The 22,110-nt window shown below is 41.0% G+C and overlaps 1 protein-coding gene across 1 annotated transcript in view; it reads left to right on the top strand.

Moving 5' to 3' along the window:
• The first annotated feature begins 3,280 nt into the window (after nucleotides 1-3,280).
• LOC122788080 (death-associated protein 1-like) overlaps nucleotides 3,281-22,110 on the top strand; it is a 614,327-nt gene continuing 595,497 nt past the window's right edge. The window contains exon 1 of the mRNA XM_044055007.1: nucleotides 3,281-3,453. Within this exon, the coding sequence (XP_043910942.1) occupies nucleotides 3,399-3,453 (55 nt within the window). The 5' untranslated portion in view covers nucleotides 3,281-3,398. The remainder of the gene's footprint in view (nucleotides 3,454-22,110) is intronic.

Below are 22,110 nucleotides of genomic sequence, written 5' to 3'. Positions count from 1 at the left end.
CAGCATGTCCATTAATTCCAGGTTGGACATGGCTTTATACGTCAGGCACAGATCGCCTCTGAACAGGCGGTATGCCACTGAGTAGAGCTTGAGTTTCTTTAACCGGGCAGCATATGGCATCTGTTTGAGCCCTTTGATCCTCTTGGTGAGGTACTTTTGGGGTCTTTCCAGTTGCTGCAGGTGTCTGGTAAGGTACATCCCAAAAGGGGCATTGTACTCAATTATAGGCCTGATGAGGGATGAGTAAAGAGGCACGATGACCTCCCCTGATCTAGATGTGAATCCCTTCATGATTAGGTGGGCTATATAAAATGTTTTTCTAACCACTTTGGCCACGTGGTTGTCAAATGAGAGATTGCTATCAACTTGGGTCCCCAGGTACCCAATTACTTCTTCTATACTTAATGGATTACCACCTATGTGGTATTTGTGGGCACTTTGTTTTTGCCAAAGGGGATGACTATACACTTTTTGGCATTTAGCTTGAGGCCATGGCTCTGGCACCAGTTGTCTGTTTCTATGAGGCCCTTTTGGAGGATGCTTGTGTCGGCTGGAGAGTCAATTATGGCACCCAGTTTGCAGTCATCTGCGAACTTGGTCAGCCACAGTCCTTCCGTGTTGGCCTGTACCTCCGAGAAATACATACCGAACAAGAGAGGTCCCAGGACTGAGCCTTGTGGGACACCACTTGTAACTGGTTTGGAGTCTGACATGGCTTCAGCAATTCTAACCATGTGGGTTCTGTCCTTGAACCAGTTTGCAATCTATCTAGTGACATAGGGGTTTATATTTAAGCTGGTGAGTTTATCTATAATGCCCAAATATATACAGATAGATATATATATATCTTCTTCCTCATTTGGATATGAAGTGGTTTTGTATTAGAACATTGCCCCACCAGATGGGCAGTAGCAAGGACTACCCAAAGCCCACCTACTACTCTACGTTTCCCTGTAATTGCTAGTCTTACTGTGAATAAACATGAGATAGTTAACATCACCACATAGAATATGGACAACAGTACCACATAGAATATGGACAACAGTGTAACTGAATCTGGAAGTGAATATATTTTACAAAACTACACTCTAGCAAGTGCATCATACATAAAACGCAACTGAATATATTTTACAAAAGTACGGTCTAGCAAGTGCATCTGCAATTCTATCCAGTTTACTCTGCAGTTATTTTACACAATAAATTTTAAATTAATAAATACAATGAAAACTGATAAGGCAGGGACATTATAGGTTCATAGGTTTATACTAGGCTATCTGCCCTAAGGCATTTATAAGCCTAGCCCAACGACACCCCTTATATGAAAAAATACTGTGCCCATTAGTTTGTTGTGCCTCTGCAGCTAGTGTTCTTTCATACAAAACACACTTCCACGCTCTGGTGCAGTACTGTTTCAGTAGATAGCAGCAGTTTTACTTCTGTGTAAAAGTTACTTTGCAAACAGTTCTAGCTCATGGAAACACACCATTACTCATGTTAAGGCAAAACTTGTACATACCTGATGCAGCATCCCTCACACACCATAAATGAGACACAGGACAATCACTTCATTTTCTCAACCTGTGGTGGTGGTGGTGCAGCAGTAGCGTTGTCGCCTCACAGTAAGACGTTGTCCTGTTTGATTCTCAGCTAAACTGTCTTCTGTGTGGAGACATGTGTGAATGGGCGTACTTTCCTTGAAGGTTGTGCGTCAGAGCTGGCAACTCGGTACGTAAAAATCTACAGCCACTCATTAGCAGACCGGAATTCCGCTGTGGCGACCCCTAACCGTGAAAAGCCAAAAGACAACAATAACAGCTGATAGTCATGAAAACTATAGTTAAGAAACGTAGGGGGGGGGGTGCAGGGGCTTGCCTTGCCCCCCAAAAGCAATCTGAAGCACAAAAGTATTTTTAAGAAAGGTGGGGTGCAGAGGGGCTTGCCCCCCTGCAAAAGCAATTTAAAGCACAAACTTAGGTGGTGGTGTAAAGTTTGTTTGTGTCTTTCAGCTTTTCCCGGTTAGGGGTCGCCACAGCGGAACTCCGGTCCGCTAATGTTTGGCAGTAGAGTTTTACGTGCTGACTTGCCGGGCCTAACGCACAACCTTCAACGAAGGAATCTGAGAATCGAACGGGCAACGTCTAACTGAGGCAACAACGCTACTGCAGCACCACCACCACAGTAGGTGGTGGTGTAAAGTACTGGGTACATATTGCCCTTCTCTCCCGCTAATGTTTGAACTTGTCCTTACATCTCTTAATTAAAGAATACACAGAATAACTAGCTTGGATTAGCCGTATTTCAAGAACGAAAGCAAGCCGTCACAGATGGACTATTCAGAATGAACATTCAACAGGTCGTTGGATAATCTGCATGGCTTGTCACTCAGCCGTATTGTGTGTGCAACGTCACATGGGATTGCCCTATCAGGTAGGCCATACCCATTCCTGAGCAAAAATCACGGTGGGGTAATGTTCTAATACAAAGCCGGAATTTTAAGTCTGTGTAATAGTACTTATACGTGCAGCATAAATAAAGTGAGCTATTACAACTTCTGAAGCTGTAACAGCAGGACTGAACTATTTGTATTAAAATAAGACATGATGGCACAGTATACACAATGTGGGAATTTGCATGTCTGTCACTCCAGTGCAGAAATTAGCATGACTGTCACTCAAACTCGATTTTCCCCTGCGCAGAACTAACTGCACTAACTGCGAGGTACTACGCTTAGAGATTACCATAGTATGTGCTCGTACCCCTGTCCTTTACAGAACTATAATTCTCAGAACAATAGTGTAATACTTTTGTATAAATGCACCATATTCTGTGTTCGTTTGAATAGGTAAATCTGGATCGATACAGCATTTGTAAGCACACGTTCTGCCAAATTATTTAACCGCGGCAAGTACTTAAACTTGCTCTGTTACAACAAACACAAAATAATACAACGTTTAAAACACTAGTCACGTTGCATATTGTTGTACCTCATTCTTCACACATATAGACGAGTTACAATTCACAAACTACCACCCCTAGGGGTAACCCCTTCCCAATTTCTTTCCAAACCACTCCAACTTCGTTCCTTCAATATTACCTTTCAAGATTCTTCTCAAGCGGTTCGCTGGAATATTCTACGCGTTATGTTACTACAATTCTCTAGTAGGTTAGAATAAGTGCCCCGCCCCACGAGGAATCCAACTAGCATACGCGACTTTTTCCTAACGCTTTTCATTATCTCATTGTACCTTCCCCCTTAATCTTTCTAGCGAATGGCATAACCCAACGATCACATGTTGTTTTGATTCCCGTCGTAAAGCCAGGAAGTATAGATCGACCACAAATGTTTTACTGTATGTGATATCAATTATTTCGTCTTATACTGTATAGCTGGGCAAAGGATGTCCTCCCCTCCTAAAGAGAAGCTTGAAACAAAAGCTGGCCACCCTCCTGCAGGTCGGAATTGTACAATTTTTTTATGGAGAGACCACAATTACAGTGTGTTTACTTTCTGATAGGAGCTGCTTCCTTTAAAACAAGTGCAGAACTTCCATGTAGTATTAGTTTGTTATTTTCAGTAAGGAAATAACATTTTATGCTTTACATTAACAGTATGTGGTAACATTCGCTGCCATTGCGCCTGTTGCCCCACAAGTAGCCATATGAGAGAGAGTGCATGTGTGTGTTGGGGGCCGGTATTTAACAACGTAAAAACGATGTTCCGTCTACGTGCAGTTAATTACACTCTAACAAATACAGTCTGAGATATGAGCTGATCACTAGATAGAAGTACACATTTTAAATAATATTGTTACAATTATTATAATATGGACTTATCAGAATAACAGGTGCTGTTGGCTCATTGCAAGCTCTGTACAGAGAAAGAAGTACCCTGATTCAGTATGGGTCTTTTCATACTATGCCAGATTGTTACTTGCTATGTTTAGGTGGTAAGTCAATAATACACAGGCGCTATAAATGTGGTCTAACTTCACTGAGATGCATAGTTTAACAGCTGACTTCCAAAATAAAGTTGCATGGTATTTAGAGTATGCCTGTGTTATTTATTTACCATCTAAACTCTACATGATCATAATGAAAAAAAAATGTTTGCAAGAACTGAGGAAATATTTCTGCAGAAGTTAATATGTGTGTGTGTGCGTGCGCGTGTGTGTGTGTGTGTGTGTATATATAGGTTCATAGGTTAGTACTAGGCTATCTGCCCTAGGGCATTTATAAGCCTAGCCAGAGTGTATGTGGCTTCCGCCACCCCTCAGACTGATACAACTGTGCCCATATATAAGGTTTAGTTTACTATGCCTCTGTCCAGTAGTGACACAGAGATGACCCCTGGGGTAAACCTACGATCTCCCATCCACTCGTCAAGATTTCTCTTGAAGAGAGTCAGTGAGGGGCTCTGCCTAACATGGACTGGGTTTCTGTTCCAGAGTGTGGGAAGCCTCTGAGTTATGAATCTGTCCCTCCAGCATGTCCTATTCATATCTGTGTTGAGGTTCAAATCTCTTGCTCTCGTGGCTCTGATGGATTTGGATTTTTTGAGGTGGAGCATGTTCATCAATTCTGGATTGGACATGGCCTTGTACGTCAGGCATAGATCTCCTCTGAGTAGGCAGTATGCTACTGAATAGAGCTGGAGTTTCTTCAGTCTGGCAGCATATGACATATGTTTGAGACCCTTGATCCTCTTGGTGAGGTACTTTTGAGGTCTTTCCAGCTGCTGCAGGTGCCGGGTAAGGTACATACCAAATCAGGCATTGTACTCAATCATGGGCCTGATAAGGGAAGAGTATAGGGGCACAATGACATCTCTTGATCTAGATGTGAATCCTTTTCATGATAAGGTGGGCAAGGTAGAAGGTCTTCCTAAGCACTTTGGCAATGTGGGTGTCAAATGAGAGGTCACTGTCAACTTGAGTCCCTAAGTCCCTGATTATTTCCTCCGTACTTAATGGATTACCACCTATGTGGTAATTTGTGGGTACTTTATTTTTCCCAAAGGGTATGACTATACATTTTTTGTTATTCAGTTTAAGGCCATGACTCTGGCACCAGTCATCCATTTCTGTGAGGCCCTTCTGGAGGATGTATGTGTCCGCTGGAGTATCAATTATGGCGCCCAGTTTGCAGTCATCTGCAAACTTTGTCAGTTACAAACCTCCAATGTTTGCTTTTACCTCTGAAAAATAAATGCCAAACAAGAAGGGTCCCAAGACTGAGCCCTGTGGGACACCACTTATGACTGGCTTAGAATCTGACATGGTTCCAGCAATTCTGACCTTGTGGGTTCTGTCCTTTAGCAAGTTTGCAACCCATCTTGTGACATATGGGTTTACATTTAAGCTAGTGAGCTTGTCTATGATGCCCGAGTGGGGTATTGTGTCGAAGGCCTTTGCAAGGTCAAGGTAGGCTGTGTGAACTGCCTTACCCTCATCGTTGGCTTTAGTGACTGTTTCAAAAAAGTTGACCAGGTTCAAAAGGCAGGATCTGCCCTTAACAAAGCCAAATTGGGTAGGATCAAGTGTCTGTAGGTCCCCAATGTCTTTGTTTATGAGTTCCATAATGATCCTCTCCATAGATTTGCAGACCAGGCTCGTCAAGCTTATGGGGCAGTAATTTCCAGGGTCTGTAGAAGCACCTCCTTTGTGGAGTGGAACCACTGTTGCTCTACGCCATTCTTTGGGTACATATCCTGTAGTAAGGCTAAGATTAAACAGCATCCTTATGTGCGAGTTTAGTTCCTCTTGGAGTTCATGTAGCACGCAACTCGGGACACCGTCTGGTCCCATTGATGCTGTGTTTTTAGCTTTGGAGAGGGCGGCTCTCACCTGGACATCTGAGATGTCAGGGAGGCTACATTCAGCTGGGATAGATATTTCTTCTTTTGGGGGGGAGGGAGGGGAGAAATTTGCACTGAACCTGTCTGCCAGTATGTTGGCAATAACTGTGGGTTCAGTGTATTTTTTGTCATTTAGGACTAACTCTGAGCATATCTGGGGGTTTCCACCCAGGTTTCTAACATAACTAAAGAAGGCCTTGTGATTATCTTTAGTGTCTTTTGCGATTTTTCTCTCAAAGTTGGCCTTGGATGATTTTATGAGTGATCGTAGTTGTTTGCTAGTACTGATCAGAGATGCCTTCCCTTTTTGGGATTTTGCTCTGTCCTGTAGTAGTTTTCTCCTCCTGTTATAAAGTTTGTTTATGGCTGGGGTCCACCAGACAGGATGCCTGCCTTTGGTGGAAAGGGTCTTGGTTTTATTTGGGATTGCATGATCCATGCATTCTTGGAGGTGTTCGTAGAAAGCATTTAAAAAGGATTCAGCAGTGTGGGTGTGGTTTCCGCTGGCCCAGAGGGCCTGAAGGATACCACTTCAGTCTTAAGAAGTGTAAAGTCGGCTTTTGAGAAGTTTCTCACTGTGGTCTTTTGCGCTGGGGGTGGGGGTGGGATGTGGATTTCCAGTGAGATTAGTTTGTGGTCTGATCTCACTAGTGAGGGGTATACTTCTGGTGTGGAACATTGTGTCCCCATGTTTGTGATGATCAGGTCTAGTATATTATCTCCTCTTGTGGGAGTGGTGACTAGTTGTTCCATTGCATTTGAGTTTATGAATTCTAGGAACCTTTGGGCTAGGGTGTTGGGGCTTAAGTAATGCTCCCAGTCTATGTTTGGGTAGTTGAAGTCTCCCAATATGATGGTATTTGGTGAGACATTCATATTCTCCAATGTCTTCAGGAAGGCTGAGTGGGGTTCCTGAGTTTGGGAGGGTGGTCTGTAGCATGCTACAAATTGTATGGCAGTTTTGCCTATGGCTAGTTGCACGTGGATGGTCTCCGATGCTTTGTGCGTTGCCACTAACCTGGAGGTGTGGGTGTCTTTGATGAATATGGAAACTCACCCTCCCTTTGTGGTTCGGTCCAAGTTTTGCGGCCGAAAAGCATGATATGAGGTATAACCTGGTAGTGCTGGGGTGCTCTCAGGAGCCTTGAACCAGGTTTCTGTCACTGCACAGACATCAATACTCTCCATACTGAGGAGAGCTTCGAGAGCCTGCATCTTGAGGTTTAGACTTCTGGCATTGAGCAGCATTACCCTTAGTTTTTTTCCACTTTTATTTTCTAGGGAGGTGGGTTTGTTTTTTGAGCCTTGCCTAAAAAAGGCACTATGAGGGTGGCAAGAGCCTTTGCCAATATCCGGAAGCCTAGGGGTGACAGGTGCAAGCCGTCCCTTGCGAAGCAGTGTGGCTTGTCAAGCATGTCCTCCCAGGTAGACAGACATTGGATCCCCGTAGAATGACACCAGTAATTAAGCCAATTATTAAAGCTGATCATCTTGTCTTTGTACTGTGGCATCATTCTTGGTGAGGGTAAGATGCTGCTCAGGGTCAGGGTCATACCAGCCTGGGCTACATAATCGGAGAGCTCCTCTATGTCTCTTTTCATGTAGTCCAGGGAGGTACGTCTCAGGTCATTCACGCCGGCATGGACAATGACTGAGTCATATTTGTACTTGCTTTGGAGTGACCTGAGTGCTTGTGTTATGTGGTGGATTCTAGCGCCCGACAGGCAGCTCACTGTTACCTTTTCCTTGTTCAGTCTGGTGAGCGGGACGTCAGTGTGTCTGACTATAGAGTCACCTATTACAAGTGTATCTGGCATGGTGTTTGGCCTTAAGGGCTGTGACTGTTTGGCACAGTGACTTTGTGAAATATGTGTTGCATGTGCTGTGTTTTGAGGTGGTGGTTTCTTGGATGTCTGCTTTGGAAACCTCTGTTGTTTTGGTAGATTTTTAATTAGAGCCCCCGAATATGTCTTTGTGTGTTTATGTGTTTGGTTTGCAGTTGTGGTAGGTCTGTGTGAGACTGGGTTTGTGGTGTGTGTGGTTACCTTCTCCTCCTGACTGGTCTTGCCAGTCCTGAGTCGAGAGAGCTCAGCCTCCAGTTTGGCTATATAGTTGCATCTCTTGCATGTATTTGTATTTGTTGGGAGGAGGAGAGGGTTGTCTGTGTACATGAGGCAGTTGTAACATTGCCTCAAGATTCCCAGATTAACCAGCTGAACAGGAGAGGTCGCCAGTAATTTACCACTCGACATGCTAGAATAGTGCAAGGGATTGCTGTGTAACTGAGTTAGAAAGGACCTAAAAGGAAATGGGTTCTCACGGGGATTGTAGGTGGATGTAGTGCTTTCTTTAGTTTAAGAGTGCTTTACTTTTGTAAAATAGCTTTAGGAGCAAGTGCTGGGCTTATTAAATAGAGAATAGACTGATTGTATTGAAAGTAGAGCTGTTTTAAGGGAAAAACTGAAGAGCAGACTTGGCGGAGCCAGAAATAGTTTAAACTTGTTTAACCGCCGCTGCGCTATGCGCACAATCGCGCAAAACCGTGCAAAAGCGGATTTTAAAACAGGGAACTTCAAAGGAGCTAGAAATGGTCCAAATCGACCAATTACTACCAGATCTTGTGCTGAGGTCACTCCTTCAAGGATAGATAGGCTGCTCAAGGCTCCCCACTCCCACTAGTGAGCAAATAAACTTCCTTCTATCCAAGTAAGGCAATGGGCAACACAGGAACTATCCCAAAGTCCAGAATACAGCAAAGCCTGTATAATGAACTACTCTAGGTTCATAGGTTCGTACTAGGCTATCTTCCCTAGGGCATTTATAAGCCTAGCCAGAGTGTGTGTGGCTGTCACCACCCCTTAGGATGAGAATACTACTCCCATTTAGGGTTTAGTTTGCTGTGCCTCTGTCTAGTAGTGACACAGAGATGACCCCTGGGGTAAACCTACGATCTCCCATCCACTCGTCAAGATTTCTCTTGAATAGAGTTAGTGAGGGGCTCTGCCTAACATGGATTGGGATTCTGTTCCAGAGTGTAGGGAGCCTCTGGGTTATTAATCTGTCCCTCCAGCACGTCCTATTTATTTCTGTGTTGAGGTTTAAGTCTCTTGCTCTCGTGGCTCTGATGGATTTGGATTTTCTGAGATGGAGCATGTCCATTAATTCCGGATTGGACATGGCCTTGTACGTCAGGCACAGGTCACCTCTGAGTAGGCGGTATGTGACTGAATAGAGCTGGAGTTTTTTCAGTCGGGCAGCATATGACATATGTTTAAGACCCTTTATCCTCTTGGTGAGGAACTTTTGGGGTCTTTCCAATATCTGCAGGTGTCGGGTAAGATACATCCCAAATGGGGCATTGTACTCAATCATTTACCTGATAAGAGAAGAGTACAGGGGCACAATGACCTCTCTTGATCTAGATGTGAAACCCTTCATGATAAGGTGGGCAATATAGAAGGTCTTCCTAACCACTTTGGCAATGTGAGTGTCAAATGAGAGGTTACTGTCAACCTGGGTCCCTAGGTCCCTGATTACCTCTTCCGTACTTAATGGATTACCACCTATGTGGTAATTTGTGGGTACCTTGTTTTTCCCAAAGGTATGACTATACATTTTTTGGCGTTCAGCTTAACGCCATGGCTCTGCACCAATTATCCGTTTCTATGAGGCCTCTCTGAAGGATGTTTGTGTCCGCTGGAGTATCAATTATGGCGCCCAGTTTGCAGTCATCTGCGAACTTTGTCAGCCACAATCCTCCTATGTTTGCCTGTACCTCGGAAAAATAAATGCCGCACAAGAGGGGTCCCAGGACTGAGCCCTGTGGGACACCGCTTCTGACTGGCTTGGAGTCTGACATAGCTCCAGCAACTCTGACCCTGTGGGTTCTGTCCTTGAGCCAGTTTGCAACCCATCTCGTGACATATAGGTTTACATTTAAGCTGGTGTGTTTGTCTATGATGCCCGAGTGGGGTATTGTGTCAAAGGCTTTTGCAAGGTCAAGGTAGGCTGTGTGAACTGCCTTACCCTCATCAATGGCCTTAGTGACTGTTTCAAAAAAGTCGACCAAGTTCAAAAGGCAGGATCTGCCCTTGACAAAGCCAAATTGGGCAGGCTCTAGTCAAGGAAAGGCGGGAAAACAAAGATATTTTTTGTTTTTTTGTGAGAAAACTACAGAAAAACGCAAGGAAACAACAGTATATTAAATGCACAGGCTAGCACACTTTAGTGGGCAGCCTCAACAGTTAAATTAAACAAACAAACTTAAACAAACTGTATCTTAAGTGCAGGTAATGTAAAACGCAAAATTCAGGTAATATAGCAGTTAAAACTTTGTTTAAAGCAAGAAAAGAAGGTCGCTCAGGTAAAACAGCAAAAATATACTTAAATCAGGAAAGTAGTTGCTTTTTTCAATTCTCTGCTGCTAGCACCACTCTGCAGGACCACAAGGAGCTGTTGCTGAGTGGTATAGTCAGAAAAAAACGCTCAGAAGCTGATTTTAAAACAGGGAACTTCAAAGGAGCTAGAAATGGTCCAAATCGACCAATTACTACCAGATCTTGTGCTGAGGTCACTCCTTCAAGGACAGATAGGCTGCTCAAGGCTCCTGACTCTCACTGGTGAGCAAAGAAACTTCCTTCTTTCCAAGTAAGGCAATGGGCAACACAGGAACTATCCCAAAGTCCAGAATACAGCAAAGCCTGTATAATGGACTACTCTAGTCAAGGAAAGGCGGGAAAACAAAGATATTTGCTTTCAAGAGTGTATTTGGAAGTACAGAATTATCTCAACAGAAACGTGGCTCAGCAGCAACCACTGGGAATGCTTTTGTTATAAGGTTTAGCAGAAAACTGGAAACTTTATGTCCAGAAGTTCAGTTTATTCCCCACTGCAAGTGGAGTAGCTGAAACTCTTGAAAAGGTAGAGTGTGCTATTTTACAAGCAGTGTGTGTCACTGGCATAGTTTATGGCTTTATTTGTCTGCCGTATTTTTCTGATAAACTTTCTAAGCATGTGAATAAATCAGCATAATTTTGCAGGGTATCATTGCTTTGACTCTACACAGTATCGGATATCTCAGCAGAGTTCTGTCCATTATCTCATTTACTTCGTGTTTTTCAAGCGTCAGTAGTGTCAACATAGAATAGTCAAAGACTATTCTTCAACCCTGTATCCATTAACTTTTGAGCTAATGATAAATTGGGACCCTAAGGTGGAATATTCCTACATTCTGAAATTGCAAAAGACAATCCTGTAGCTTTTTCTACTTTTTTTTTTCCATGATTTTATAGTGCTTGGATATTTTTTCCAGGTACTTTTATGTCCCCATACTTGCCAATGATCAAGCCTCCTTCTAGTGGTCTTGAGCCTGTTTGTTCCTTTTTGCCACTGTGGTGTCCACAGTGTGAGGAAGAGAGCCAGCCAAAAGGCCATTTTCTAGGCAGCCATGAAGATGGTTTGTGTCCTTGCCAGCATCCCATCAGTGAGGCTTTCCTGGACCTTTCTTTTGGTAGCTGATAATGAGTACCTGCATCACTATAAAGCATGCTCCCTTACCCCACATGTGTGCATGCTTCAATATCCACATGATAATGACAGCTGTCTTGAGATTGCCATGCACATGTCCTTTGTTGGGGCCATTTTTAGTGCTCTGTAAGCCTTTGTTTTCATGATGGCAATTGACTGCCTGGAGTCTATCTCTCTTCTACCCACCCCACAACCAAGGGATAAGCAAAATGGCTTCCATCACTCATGCCTATCTTTCCCAGACCATTTATTCCAGAGCCCAAGCTGCTGTTCAGACTGGTTCATCAAAGTCATAGTCAAGGCTTTATCCCTGCACCACAGAACTAGGTTTCCCTGTTTGGATAGTTTCCTGTACTTGCTTATTAGACTGAGGGTAGTATAGATTAGACTTTATATGTATGAATTCCTGCTCATGCACTAATCTTCTAAATTCCTGATTTTTGTATTTCAAACCATTGTTAGAAATGATAAAATCAAGATCCCCATCTCAAAGATATAAACTTTAATAACATTTTGATTATTTCAGGGAATTTGGAAGAGTAATCCACACATATGCATTTATATATTTTTTTAAATGGAATAAATCCTTGCCCACTTAATTCCATGATGATTTGGAAATGGTATGCTTGCTAACATCTATTCCTTTGGATTGTTTTTCCATCTACCCAGCCATTCACACATTTTCTAAACTCATCCTGGTGAGGATCACAGTAGTAGCAAGCTAGTTAGAGCAGAACATACTTTTCTATCCCCAGCAACAGTTACTAGCATACTTGGGGGGATGACTATCTGTTCACAGGCCTGTTGAGAGACCCAATCTATCTGTCATGTTGTGGTTTTATCCTAAGGCTTCCTCCCAGTGGGTTATGCCTGGTACACCTTCTGTGGGAGTTGCCCAGGGTTTGTCCTCACAAGATGCCTAACCACCTCAGCTGACTCATGTCGGATCAGTGGCTGAGGTCCAATGTCATCCTAGGTTTATAATATCCTTGCTCTGTCCTGGACGGTGAGCTTTGCAACCCTATAAAAGAACCTAATTTCTTCAGTTGTATCTCTGCTCTCTGCTCTTGCCTTCTCTGACTAGCCAAAGTTTTTGTTCATAGATGAGGATGTGGACATAGATTGAGTAGTAAATTCAGAACTCCATCCTAAGACTCAGCGCTTGCTTTACCACCACTGTCCTGAACAATTTCAACAGTAAGGCTGCAGCTGCACCTGTGTGCTTGTCAATCTGCAGATGTCCTTTACCACCATTCATGTACATGTTTCCTAGATACTTAAACTCCTTCACTTGAGGTAGCTGCTCACTCTCACCTGTGATGAGCAGTCCAGTTTTTTTTTTCTGTGAAGGAGCCATGACATCTAGAAGTACTGATTCTCATCTAAACCACTTCACTCTTGACAGTGAACTGCTTCAACTACTTCACTGCACAGTGCAGATCACAGTCACTTGATCCCAAAAAACATAATTTGGGAACAGTGGAGATGCTGCCTTCATGCTCCTAAACTGGATACTATGCAGACCTTGGCTGTATCTTGATATCCTCTCCATGAAAATCATGAACAGGAGAGGAAACAGGGCAGTTTTCTGACAGAATCCTGTGCCCATCCTGTATGTATTCAACTTAACATTAAAAATGCAGACACAACTCTCTTTTCACAGGTAGAGAAACTCCATGGCTTGCAACAGGAGCCCTGGAACCCTATATTATTGTAGTACCTCCAGAAATACTTTCCAAGGTACTCAGTTGTGTGCCTTCTCCAAGTTAGAAAAATGCATGTAAACAAAGAGTGAAAAATTACCTTGACTTCTTCAGTATTCATGCAAGTGGAAAGAGTTGATCTAGTTTTCCACAAACCAGGACAGAAGCTACATAGCTTCTGCTAAATCAGGAGACTCAGCTGTTGAATGGAGTTTCCTTTCCAGTATCATGAGGTAGGCTTTCCCAAGAAAGCTGATGACTGTCGTCCCTGTGTAATGAAAGGCATACTCCTTTCACTGCTTTTAAGTGGGTGGGGACCACCACCCCAGTTTGAAAATCCCGAAATACCTTTCACACAACATTGAAAAGCTGCATTAACCATAATACCCCCACAACTTCCAGTGCCAACAGATTTCTAGCCAGATTTCATTCATTGCCACTTCAAAGCTGTTTAATCACCTCTTTCCCTCAACTACAGAACTTGATCCAGTTTCACAGGCTACTTCTGGCGTTGCCACCTCAAGCAAGGGATTGTCCACAATATTCAGGAGTTCCTCAAAGTATTCTTTCCCCCTCCCAGTCATGTTCCCAGTTGAGGTCAGTGTTCTCTACCCTTGCAAAGAACAACCTGGGCAGTGTCCCCCCTGCCTCTACTGGTTTGCCAAGTGGTCTGCCAGAATCTCTTTATGGTTGCCCAGAAGTAATTCACAATGTCCTCACCATACTCCTTCTCTACACAGGCCTTTGTTTCTGTAACTGCCACAGCAGCTTCCTTCCTGGAATCTTGAGACCTGCTAGCCAGATCCAGAGAATCTTCCACTAACATTGCGTGGAAGACATTTTTCTTTGACTTGATAATTTTCACTTACTGCCGGTGTCTGCTAGCATGTCCTGAGATTATCATCCTACAAGCCCTAAACATTTAGCCACATCTTCTTGCTGCTTTATTTATTTATTTATTTATTTATGTATTGCATTTGTTTACCAGGATAAGTCCACTGGCCCTAAAAAAAGCCCATTTTCAGTGGAGGCCCAGGGAGAAAAGCTCCAATGAGATACAGAAAAAATATAAACATTAATTAGTACAGAAGCAGAAACTGTGTTACAGATAGTAAATATAGTAACATATACAGAATATATACATAAAAGCAGGAATCTAGTTTGTTTGATTACAGTAATATATACAGAAAATATACATTAAAGCAGAAATCAATGAATTCAGTCAGAGTAGTATAAACAGAGAGTTTAATACTGAGATCTTGTACAAGGTCCAACTGGACTCCTTGTCCCCAACCTTCTCTGGGATACAGGAAAATCTGTCTCTTTTGGTGGTGAAATTTGACCTCATCCAGTGCAAAAGCACTAACTAGACATTATCAGATCTGGCTCACTACCCAGTGGTGATTAGTTGCCACCTCAGTACTTTTCTTGCCCATAGAGTCTATAATATACAGCTTGTATCTGATGACATGACTGCAAAATTTGTCATTGACCTTTTCCCCAACATGCTGTGAAACCAGGTACACATATGAGCATCCTTGTGTTTGAACATGGTTTTAGTATAGACAGTCTATGGCTATTACAAAAGTCCAATAACAGTTCACTACTTCAATTTCCTATTCTTCCCAAGCATGCCCCTCCTAGTTTCTCCATCCATGTGTGTGGGTTTTTGTTATAGTACGCATTGTAGATGGTACATCTCTGTACTATATATTCTGTATGAGTCATTCCTGACTGATACCCTGTATGTCTTGCTGTTTCTTTGCACTTTGCCTTTGCCATATGCAGTTCATATTCTTCCACTATTTAATGTCACTCTTGATACTGTCTCTCTAGATATTCCACTCATGTCCTTCACATTACCTTTTATTGTACTGTCTTTTTGTATGTATTAATTGCTGTACACAAGATCTGCCTTTCACTTTGTTACTTTGAAATTATTACTGTAATTGTAACTGTTAAGCTGTTAATTTTTATAGTGTAGCTTTTCTCCCCGGGCCTCCCCTGAAAATGGGCTTCTGGCCCAGTCTGACTTTCCTGGTAAACAAATGTAAAATAAATAAATCAATAAAAATAAATATCCTCTAACACATTTGTTTTGCTATTTGATTGAAAATAAGTTTGTTAGTCACAAACATTAAGCACTGGAAACTTATTTCTTCCTTGAAACATGCTCAAGTCTTCCTTTCATTGTAACATCTTCTAGTAGTTGCATTTCAAAGTCAGCATCAGTACATCTCTAAAATTTGTTTACTTTTTCTTCTGCTAGTGGTAACTGCAGCATTACCAAAAGAGTATCCAGTTCCTCTACAAATTCTTCATTCATCTCTGATAAATCATGTACCTGGTTTCTATTTTGTCTTCAGATAATAGTTATGTAAATAAAGTAATATGGGTCTATATTAGAAGCACAAAAAGACATAACCGCGAACGCTCACATGAGCAAAAATGCCGGTAATTGAACTTGGTATTGTCCCCCGCTAACTATATATTCTAAATCCGAGGGTGCACTGCAGTGAGGAAAGGGTAAATATCCCACTCCTCACTGTACTACATCCCCACAAACACTCTTTCGATTCCTGCCATTTTCGCTCATGTGAGCGTTCGCGGTTATGTCTTTTCCTGCTTCTGATATAGACCCAAGTAATATCCCTTGCAATCTCAGATATGCCATTTTTCTGACTGTATTTTGCAAGAGTTTGTGATCTGTTTTCATCTGAGTATCTTTAACTTAGCCATATTAATTTTTTCACATCCGTACACTATTGATAATTAATTTTCTGTGTGAGTATATTGATTTTGTGCATCTGTAAATAATCTTCATCCTTAAGCAACTGTTCTGTACTTTTGTAGGATCATAACTCATGTGCCATTCTGAATGGCATCAACTTCCAGCATAACTGGATAATTCACATAATTAACAGTGTTGTATACATTGCTAGTTTCTTGAGATTTCAGAGCTCTTGTTCTTAGCTCCATTTCCAGGTTGCATCATGCTGTGATAGCTTCTCAGAGGAATTGTTACCTTAGACATATTAGATACTAATTTTGTAAGGTACTGCATCATTCCTGTAAACCGACATTGTGCATGTTTCTTTTTTGTCCTAGGGATTTGCGCAGCTGTTTTGACCTTTTCTCCACCTGTCATTAAAATATAACCAATGTATTTAATAGCTGTTATTTTTATTTTATATTTTATTTTTATGTAATATGAAATTGTGTTGTCTTAATGTATTCAGGGGCTCTGTCAGCTTCTAGTCATCCTGCTTTTGTATCTGATCCACATTAGTTGATTCAGTTAATTTACTGCACCTGCCATCCCTTTGGTCACCTGTCCATTAGCTCTTTGAAGTAGGTGCTGATAAAATACCAAACAGAAGTCTAAGGGATCATTACCTTCTTAGTGGCATTTTAAATGTACCCAGTTTGAAGCTTGCTTCATTTACCAAAAATTATGATTTGCTTGTAGTACTGAAAAGATGTTGGCATATGGTATTCCTGAGACTGCTACTTAAATTATAAGTTGTCTTTCAGTCACTTTATCCAGCTCTTCTGGATCAATATAAATCTGAATCTTGTATTTTTTTTACAACTCTAATGGCACTGTTCGCTCATTCCACTAAATTTTACCATTTCTAAATGCCTCCAAAACTTTCCATTCATTGTAGTTCGTGTTCTTTACTCCTGGGAACTGTGCTACATATGGTTGAGTTCAAACTAGATAAAGGTGTAGAATGCAATATTTTGTGTAGATAATTTTAATGTATTTGGTTGATTAGGTAATGGGCAGAGAGCTGTGTGCACATTGTTAATGTATTCTGGCCACTAGATTTCATCACTGGGTCAAAACTGCTGCCATGAAGACAAACTAATGAGAGGTTAGGAATGGTTAAACAAATTCAGAATAAAAGCAGCAGAGTATGTGTATCAAATAAGCCAAACAATCACAGCAGTGTCTTCACCAGAGCTGTGTAGAACAACATGTAAATCACTGCAGGCAACTGATAGTAAGTATTCAAGCTGTGTACCCCTTATCTAACACCAGTCCTTTTTCCAGCTGTGAAAATATGTAGAATGCATATTAGTAAGTGTTCATCATAAGGATAATTTCTCCAGTAATTCAGTTAAGTGTTGATATGTTACTCTGAATGCTAGTGTTAGAATTGTTCCTTCAGGTACTACCATTAGAAGACATGCCTGCTTCTGGATGTAAACTCTTCCATACGATGTCAAGAGGCCAGCTATAAATCTCACCTAAGTATAAGATTTTTATTTGGTTCATTTTTCCCAAGAACATCATGAAAGAATTTGAAGAAAATGACCATGTGGAATGTGAAGCAGATTTTTTATACCCATTCTAAAACATGCCATGAAGTAAAGAATACGTTTTAGTCCTTTTATAAGGATTAAGATAGAAGTTTGCTAAAATAGAGAATTTCAAAAGAAACAGACTTGAAAAGCCAAATGCCTGTAGCCTCTGTGATGGATCAATACCTTTAGAGTAGTCCTCTGACAATAATCACTAGTAATTCACTCTGTCATCACATTCATCTACTCCTTGTAGGAAATGTACACATCATTTATTGCAGCAACTTTAACTAATAACTGGCAAATGGGTCAGAATGGTTGCATCAATAGGATAAACCATAGCATTTTGGATAATACCCAAGAGAAAATTTATAGTGTGCCCTGCTTTCATTTCAGTACTTAATGAAAATATAATGCCATTTCTGTGCCTATTATAGACCAAGGAAATTATATTTGTTAATGATCTTTCTACTCCATATAAAGATTAGTGGTGACATATGTTGGAGCTCTGGTATGTTCAGGGACAATAAGTGGGATGTTTTCCATCTTGGAGTATATCCTACTCACTCCAAAATTGGTGTATCTTGGAGTTTTCCATCTTGGAGTATATCTTCTTCTGCATGGTATAGTAGTCTTGCAGTTAATATATACAAGTAACGAGGAAGGGAGGTGTGTGGCCGTTTGCCTCCCTGCAAAAAACACTTTTTATGGGTAACGTGTTTCACACTTCACTGGTAAGCAATGAGAATCTGGTAAGTTATGAGGTTTTCACACTGAAGAGTACTGAAATTCTGAAAGTGTGTCCTTATACTGGATATCCCAAATTTAATGAACAAGTTTATCAAAACAGAAGTTCAGAATACTGATACTGTCTGATTTTGTGATGCGCAGACATTCTGGATGTATAGCTACATTTTTTTCTCCCTTATGGGTTAGGATCATAAGAGGTTACTAGGCTGTTGGCATTGAGGCCCTTATAAGTTTAGCCAAGAGTTTAGCCCATGTTTAGACAAATCAGCTCCCGATGCCCCTGTCCAGCAGGGACACGGGTGGAATCCCAGAGGTATATTTTCTGTTTCCCTTCCAGTTATCCAGGTTGCACTTAAAAAGGGGTAAAGAGGTACTCTGCTTGATGTGGAGAGGGAGTCAATTCTCATTAGAGACACTTTCTGTGGTTTCATGTAGGTGACTCATAATGAAAGTTCATCTCTCTGCCATCTTGGCTTTCTGTTGTGCTCAAATAGTTTACTACGAGTCACCAGACATGGCATTTGACCACATAAAGCTGGTGGAAATGCGTATCTGGCTTTGCTTCAGGTACTATCTCATTCGAGTAATATGTTCAGAGCCTACTTACCTTTTGCCCTTCAACAGACTCTACAGTGCATCTAGGGTCTGGGTATATTCTTTAGATATCAGAAATAAGATCTGATTATCTCTCAGTTCAAATGATTTCTAGGGCCACTTTTAGCCTTGAAGATGTCCACAGTCTGTCTACATTAATACAAGGCAGAATTGACGTTGGACATTTTTCAACACATTTCAGAACAGAACTGAAGCATTTGAGTAAAAAGAGATTTTTTTTAAAGATTCTGGAGAATATGACCTCCTCTATTCTTAGGGTTTTCAAGACGAGCTTTTACATCATGACATTACAGTGGTACATCAGAATGCTATGTAATTAGAACTGCCCAGCTTTAGGCTATGCTTTTCCATTGAGTCCAACTTCCATTAAGGATTTCCTGCATTGGCACCACTAAATGACTTTCTATGAAGGACTCTCCTGTTTACTTTTAGTCCCAGACAAGAAAGCTACCACACGATCCTCAGATTGTGCTTGCGAAGCTCACCTACAGTAATTCAAAGTGTAAGGCCTGTTGACCGTGGCTCAGAGAAAGTAACACATCAACGTTAAGAAAATGCTTGTATTCATTTAACACTGACAGCCTCCTAACCATTTGTGAAATCGAGGAATGTGCTGACTACCACAGACAGTAGAACAGAGAAGGTTTTTATAGCCAAATGGGGATTTAACGAGTCTTATTCTCTTTGCAGATCTGGTATGATTATTTAGAAGCAGGTACTATTTGGGCCATTTGCATGCCATGCCAGCAGAACATTCTGGCAGACCCACTAAGCAATAAAATGTCAATCTTTTAAGCAAAGGAATTGAACAAACTGACATTTCTTAGAATAAGCCTGAAATTGGGTTATCTGTGAGAATGGATATATTTTACTGTTTAAGTCATCCATTTCCTGTGTTTTGTCTTGACCTACCTTACACTTGTGCTGTGCTGACCTATGACTTTCTCCATCAAATGTAGCTAGTGTCTCTTTTATGCATTTCCTCCAACTCCAAGATCATTTCTGATGGTGAGACAAGAACAAGCAAATTTCATTTCAGTGGCTTATTGTTGGCATAGAAGCTATGGTTCATTCATCTGTTAAAAATGTTGGCGGCTTAACCATTGACCCTGCCTTTTCACAAAAAATGTTCACAGAACAGAAAGGCAGAATTCTGCCTGCAGATATCATATTACTCAACCTGCCTGTTTTGACTATTTCAGGATGGTACCCATACCTCTCAACTGCCCCTGATTTTGACTCAATTTTAGCTCTGTCTCAATTAATCCCTATAAAAACTAGTGACATTTGGAGAAAATATGGTGAGTTAAACTTAATGAATAAATACAATAATTTATAAACTTCTTTTATTTCAGAAAATGTACATTATTTCACATTTCCTGTAATATTTATGTTTCAAGTTAACAGTGTTAATATTTTAAAAGTGTCCCTGATTATTTCTGGATTTGTCCCTATTTTTTGAAAGTTATGGTTGTACGTCAAAGCCATCTTTATTTTTTATTTATTTATTTTGCAGTGGTGCTACTTGTTTTGAAAGAAATTGAATGGCCTGCCATGAGAAAATCATGTATATGTAAATGTTCACAACTTTTCTCATTTATACAGAGAGAAAGCATTAGCTGTAGCTTTGCAGTTCAGTATCTTAAATTCTACAATATCTTCTGTGTAATGGTAGTCTAGACTGCTATGCTGTTAAACTATGTTTGCCATTTCTGCCTGGATCCTTAATTTGAAGACTTCAAGATGTCTAGGTGCCCCTGCTTGAGATTTTAACTTTTGTTATTATGAAACAAGTCTTACCTGCTTCTGAGCTGTTATTTCAACAGTGAACATAATTTAAATTGTATGTATTGGCAAATACTTTTAGATAGTAATATTTTGATTTTCGAGCTGCAGGTCTTAACATCTAAAGAATGATAAAAACTTTTCTACAGGGCCAAAATCTCTTTATGTTTGTAGTTTAAAGTTCTTGTCTATGTCAAAGGTGGCCTCTGAAGTTCCCTTGAACTTATTCATTCATCTGCCTGTCTTACTTTGTTGGAATGACTAACCCACTGAGACAGCCTTATTAACTGTTTGTGTCTTTTATGAGTGTAAAATAGGGCTGCCCATTAGTCAAACAGACACTTTTCCATTTTGCAGCTCCTTTTGTTAAGACAAATACATTAAATCCCACCATACCAGCAACTGCATTTTTTTATGCATATGCGAAACACTTCTGTGAAGCTATTGCACAGAGACTAGATAGAGTACAGATTACTTTAACTTTCCTATAGGGCATCTTGTAATCCAGTCTGTCATTTCCGGGGGCTGGGTATAATGCATGGTATTCTCTCAGTCAGATATGATGTCTGCCTACCACAAGAGATTACAGTAGTAGAAAGTTTACCACTCTTTAAGAAAAAAAAAACTAAAACAATATTTGCAGGAACTGAATACTTGAATGCATGTGATTTAGAGATGCAGGCTAAAATATAACATCCCAGTAGTTATTTTCCCAAATTTGAACCTAAAAGAACTACTAAAAAACAGTTGCTTATTACACTTGTGCACATATTGTAAAGGTTTACAATTAAAACTTGGAAACTGCATCAGTCAGCAAATAGTCGACTTGCAGTTTCCAAGTGGGCAGAATGTCGAACTCAAATCGATCGACTACACTACAGCGAACGGGTAGTGTCAGTCGAGCATTTGGGTTCGACATTGTGCAGGAGGATTGCAGTTCAGTGAGGAACAGGGAATTAGCCCATTTCCTCACTGAAGTGCGATCTTTTAATATGTAGGGTGTGTGTGTGTGTGGGGGGGTGCAGGGGTGGGCATAGCCCCCTCTGCAAAACAGTATAATTAACATACCGTTGACTGTAAAGTCTAACAGTATGTTAATGTTCATAGCAGGAGGTGAGTGACGTCACCTCCTGCTATGTCGAATACATCGAACCATGGTTGTCGATGTGTTCATTTTTAAATTGGTTTACTTTTTGGCATGCCGAATTCCACATTTACAGTGGACATTTTAAACAGTCGACCAATGCAGTTTCGACATGCCAATAGTAAAACTATTGTAAATCTATTCTTATTTGTTAATCTATCCTATTTTACTCCCTCTTTCTTTTTTCCTACATATCTTCACAGTGTCCTCCCAATACTCCACAGTTGCTGTCATTTTACTCACATTACTAATATCTTACCATCTTTATGCCAAAAGGTAGAGATCACCAATAGCTCTCTCCAGGAACCCCGTGTACCCAAGGGTCAACCTAGCTGGAATATCATTTCTGAAATCTGGGAATCTTCTGTTTTAATTATAACTCTGTTAGAGCAATGGTTTTGCTTTAGGTTGTTAGAAATAAAGTA

This window comes from Protopterus annectens, chromosome 13.part0, assembly GCF_019279795.1.
Source record: "Protopterus annectens isolate FY-2018-M chromosome 13.part0, PAN1.0, whole genome shotgun sequence".
NCBI classification, from domain to species: Eukaryota; Metazoa; Chordata; order Ceratodontiformes; family Protopteridae; genus Protopterus; species Protopterus annectens.
This window is presented reverse-complemented; position numbering and strand designations above follow the sequence as displayed.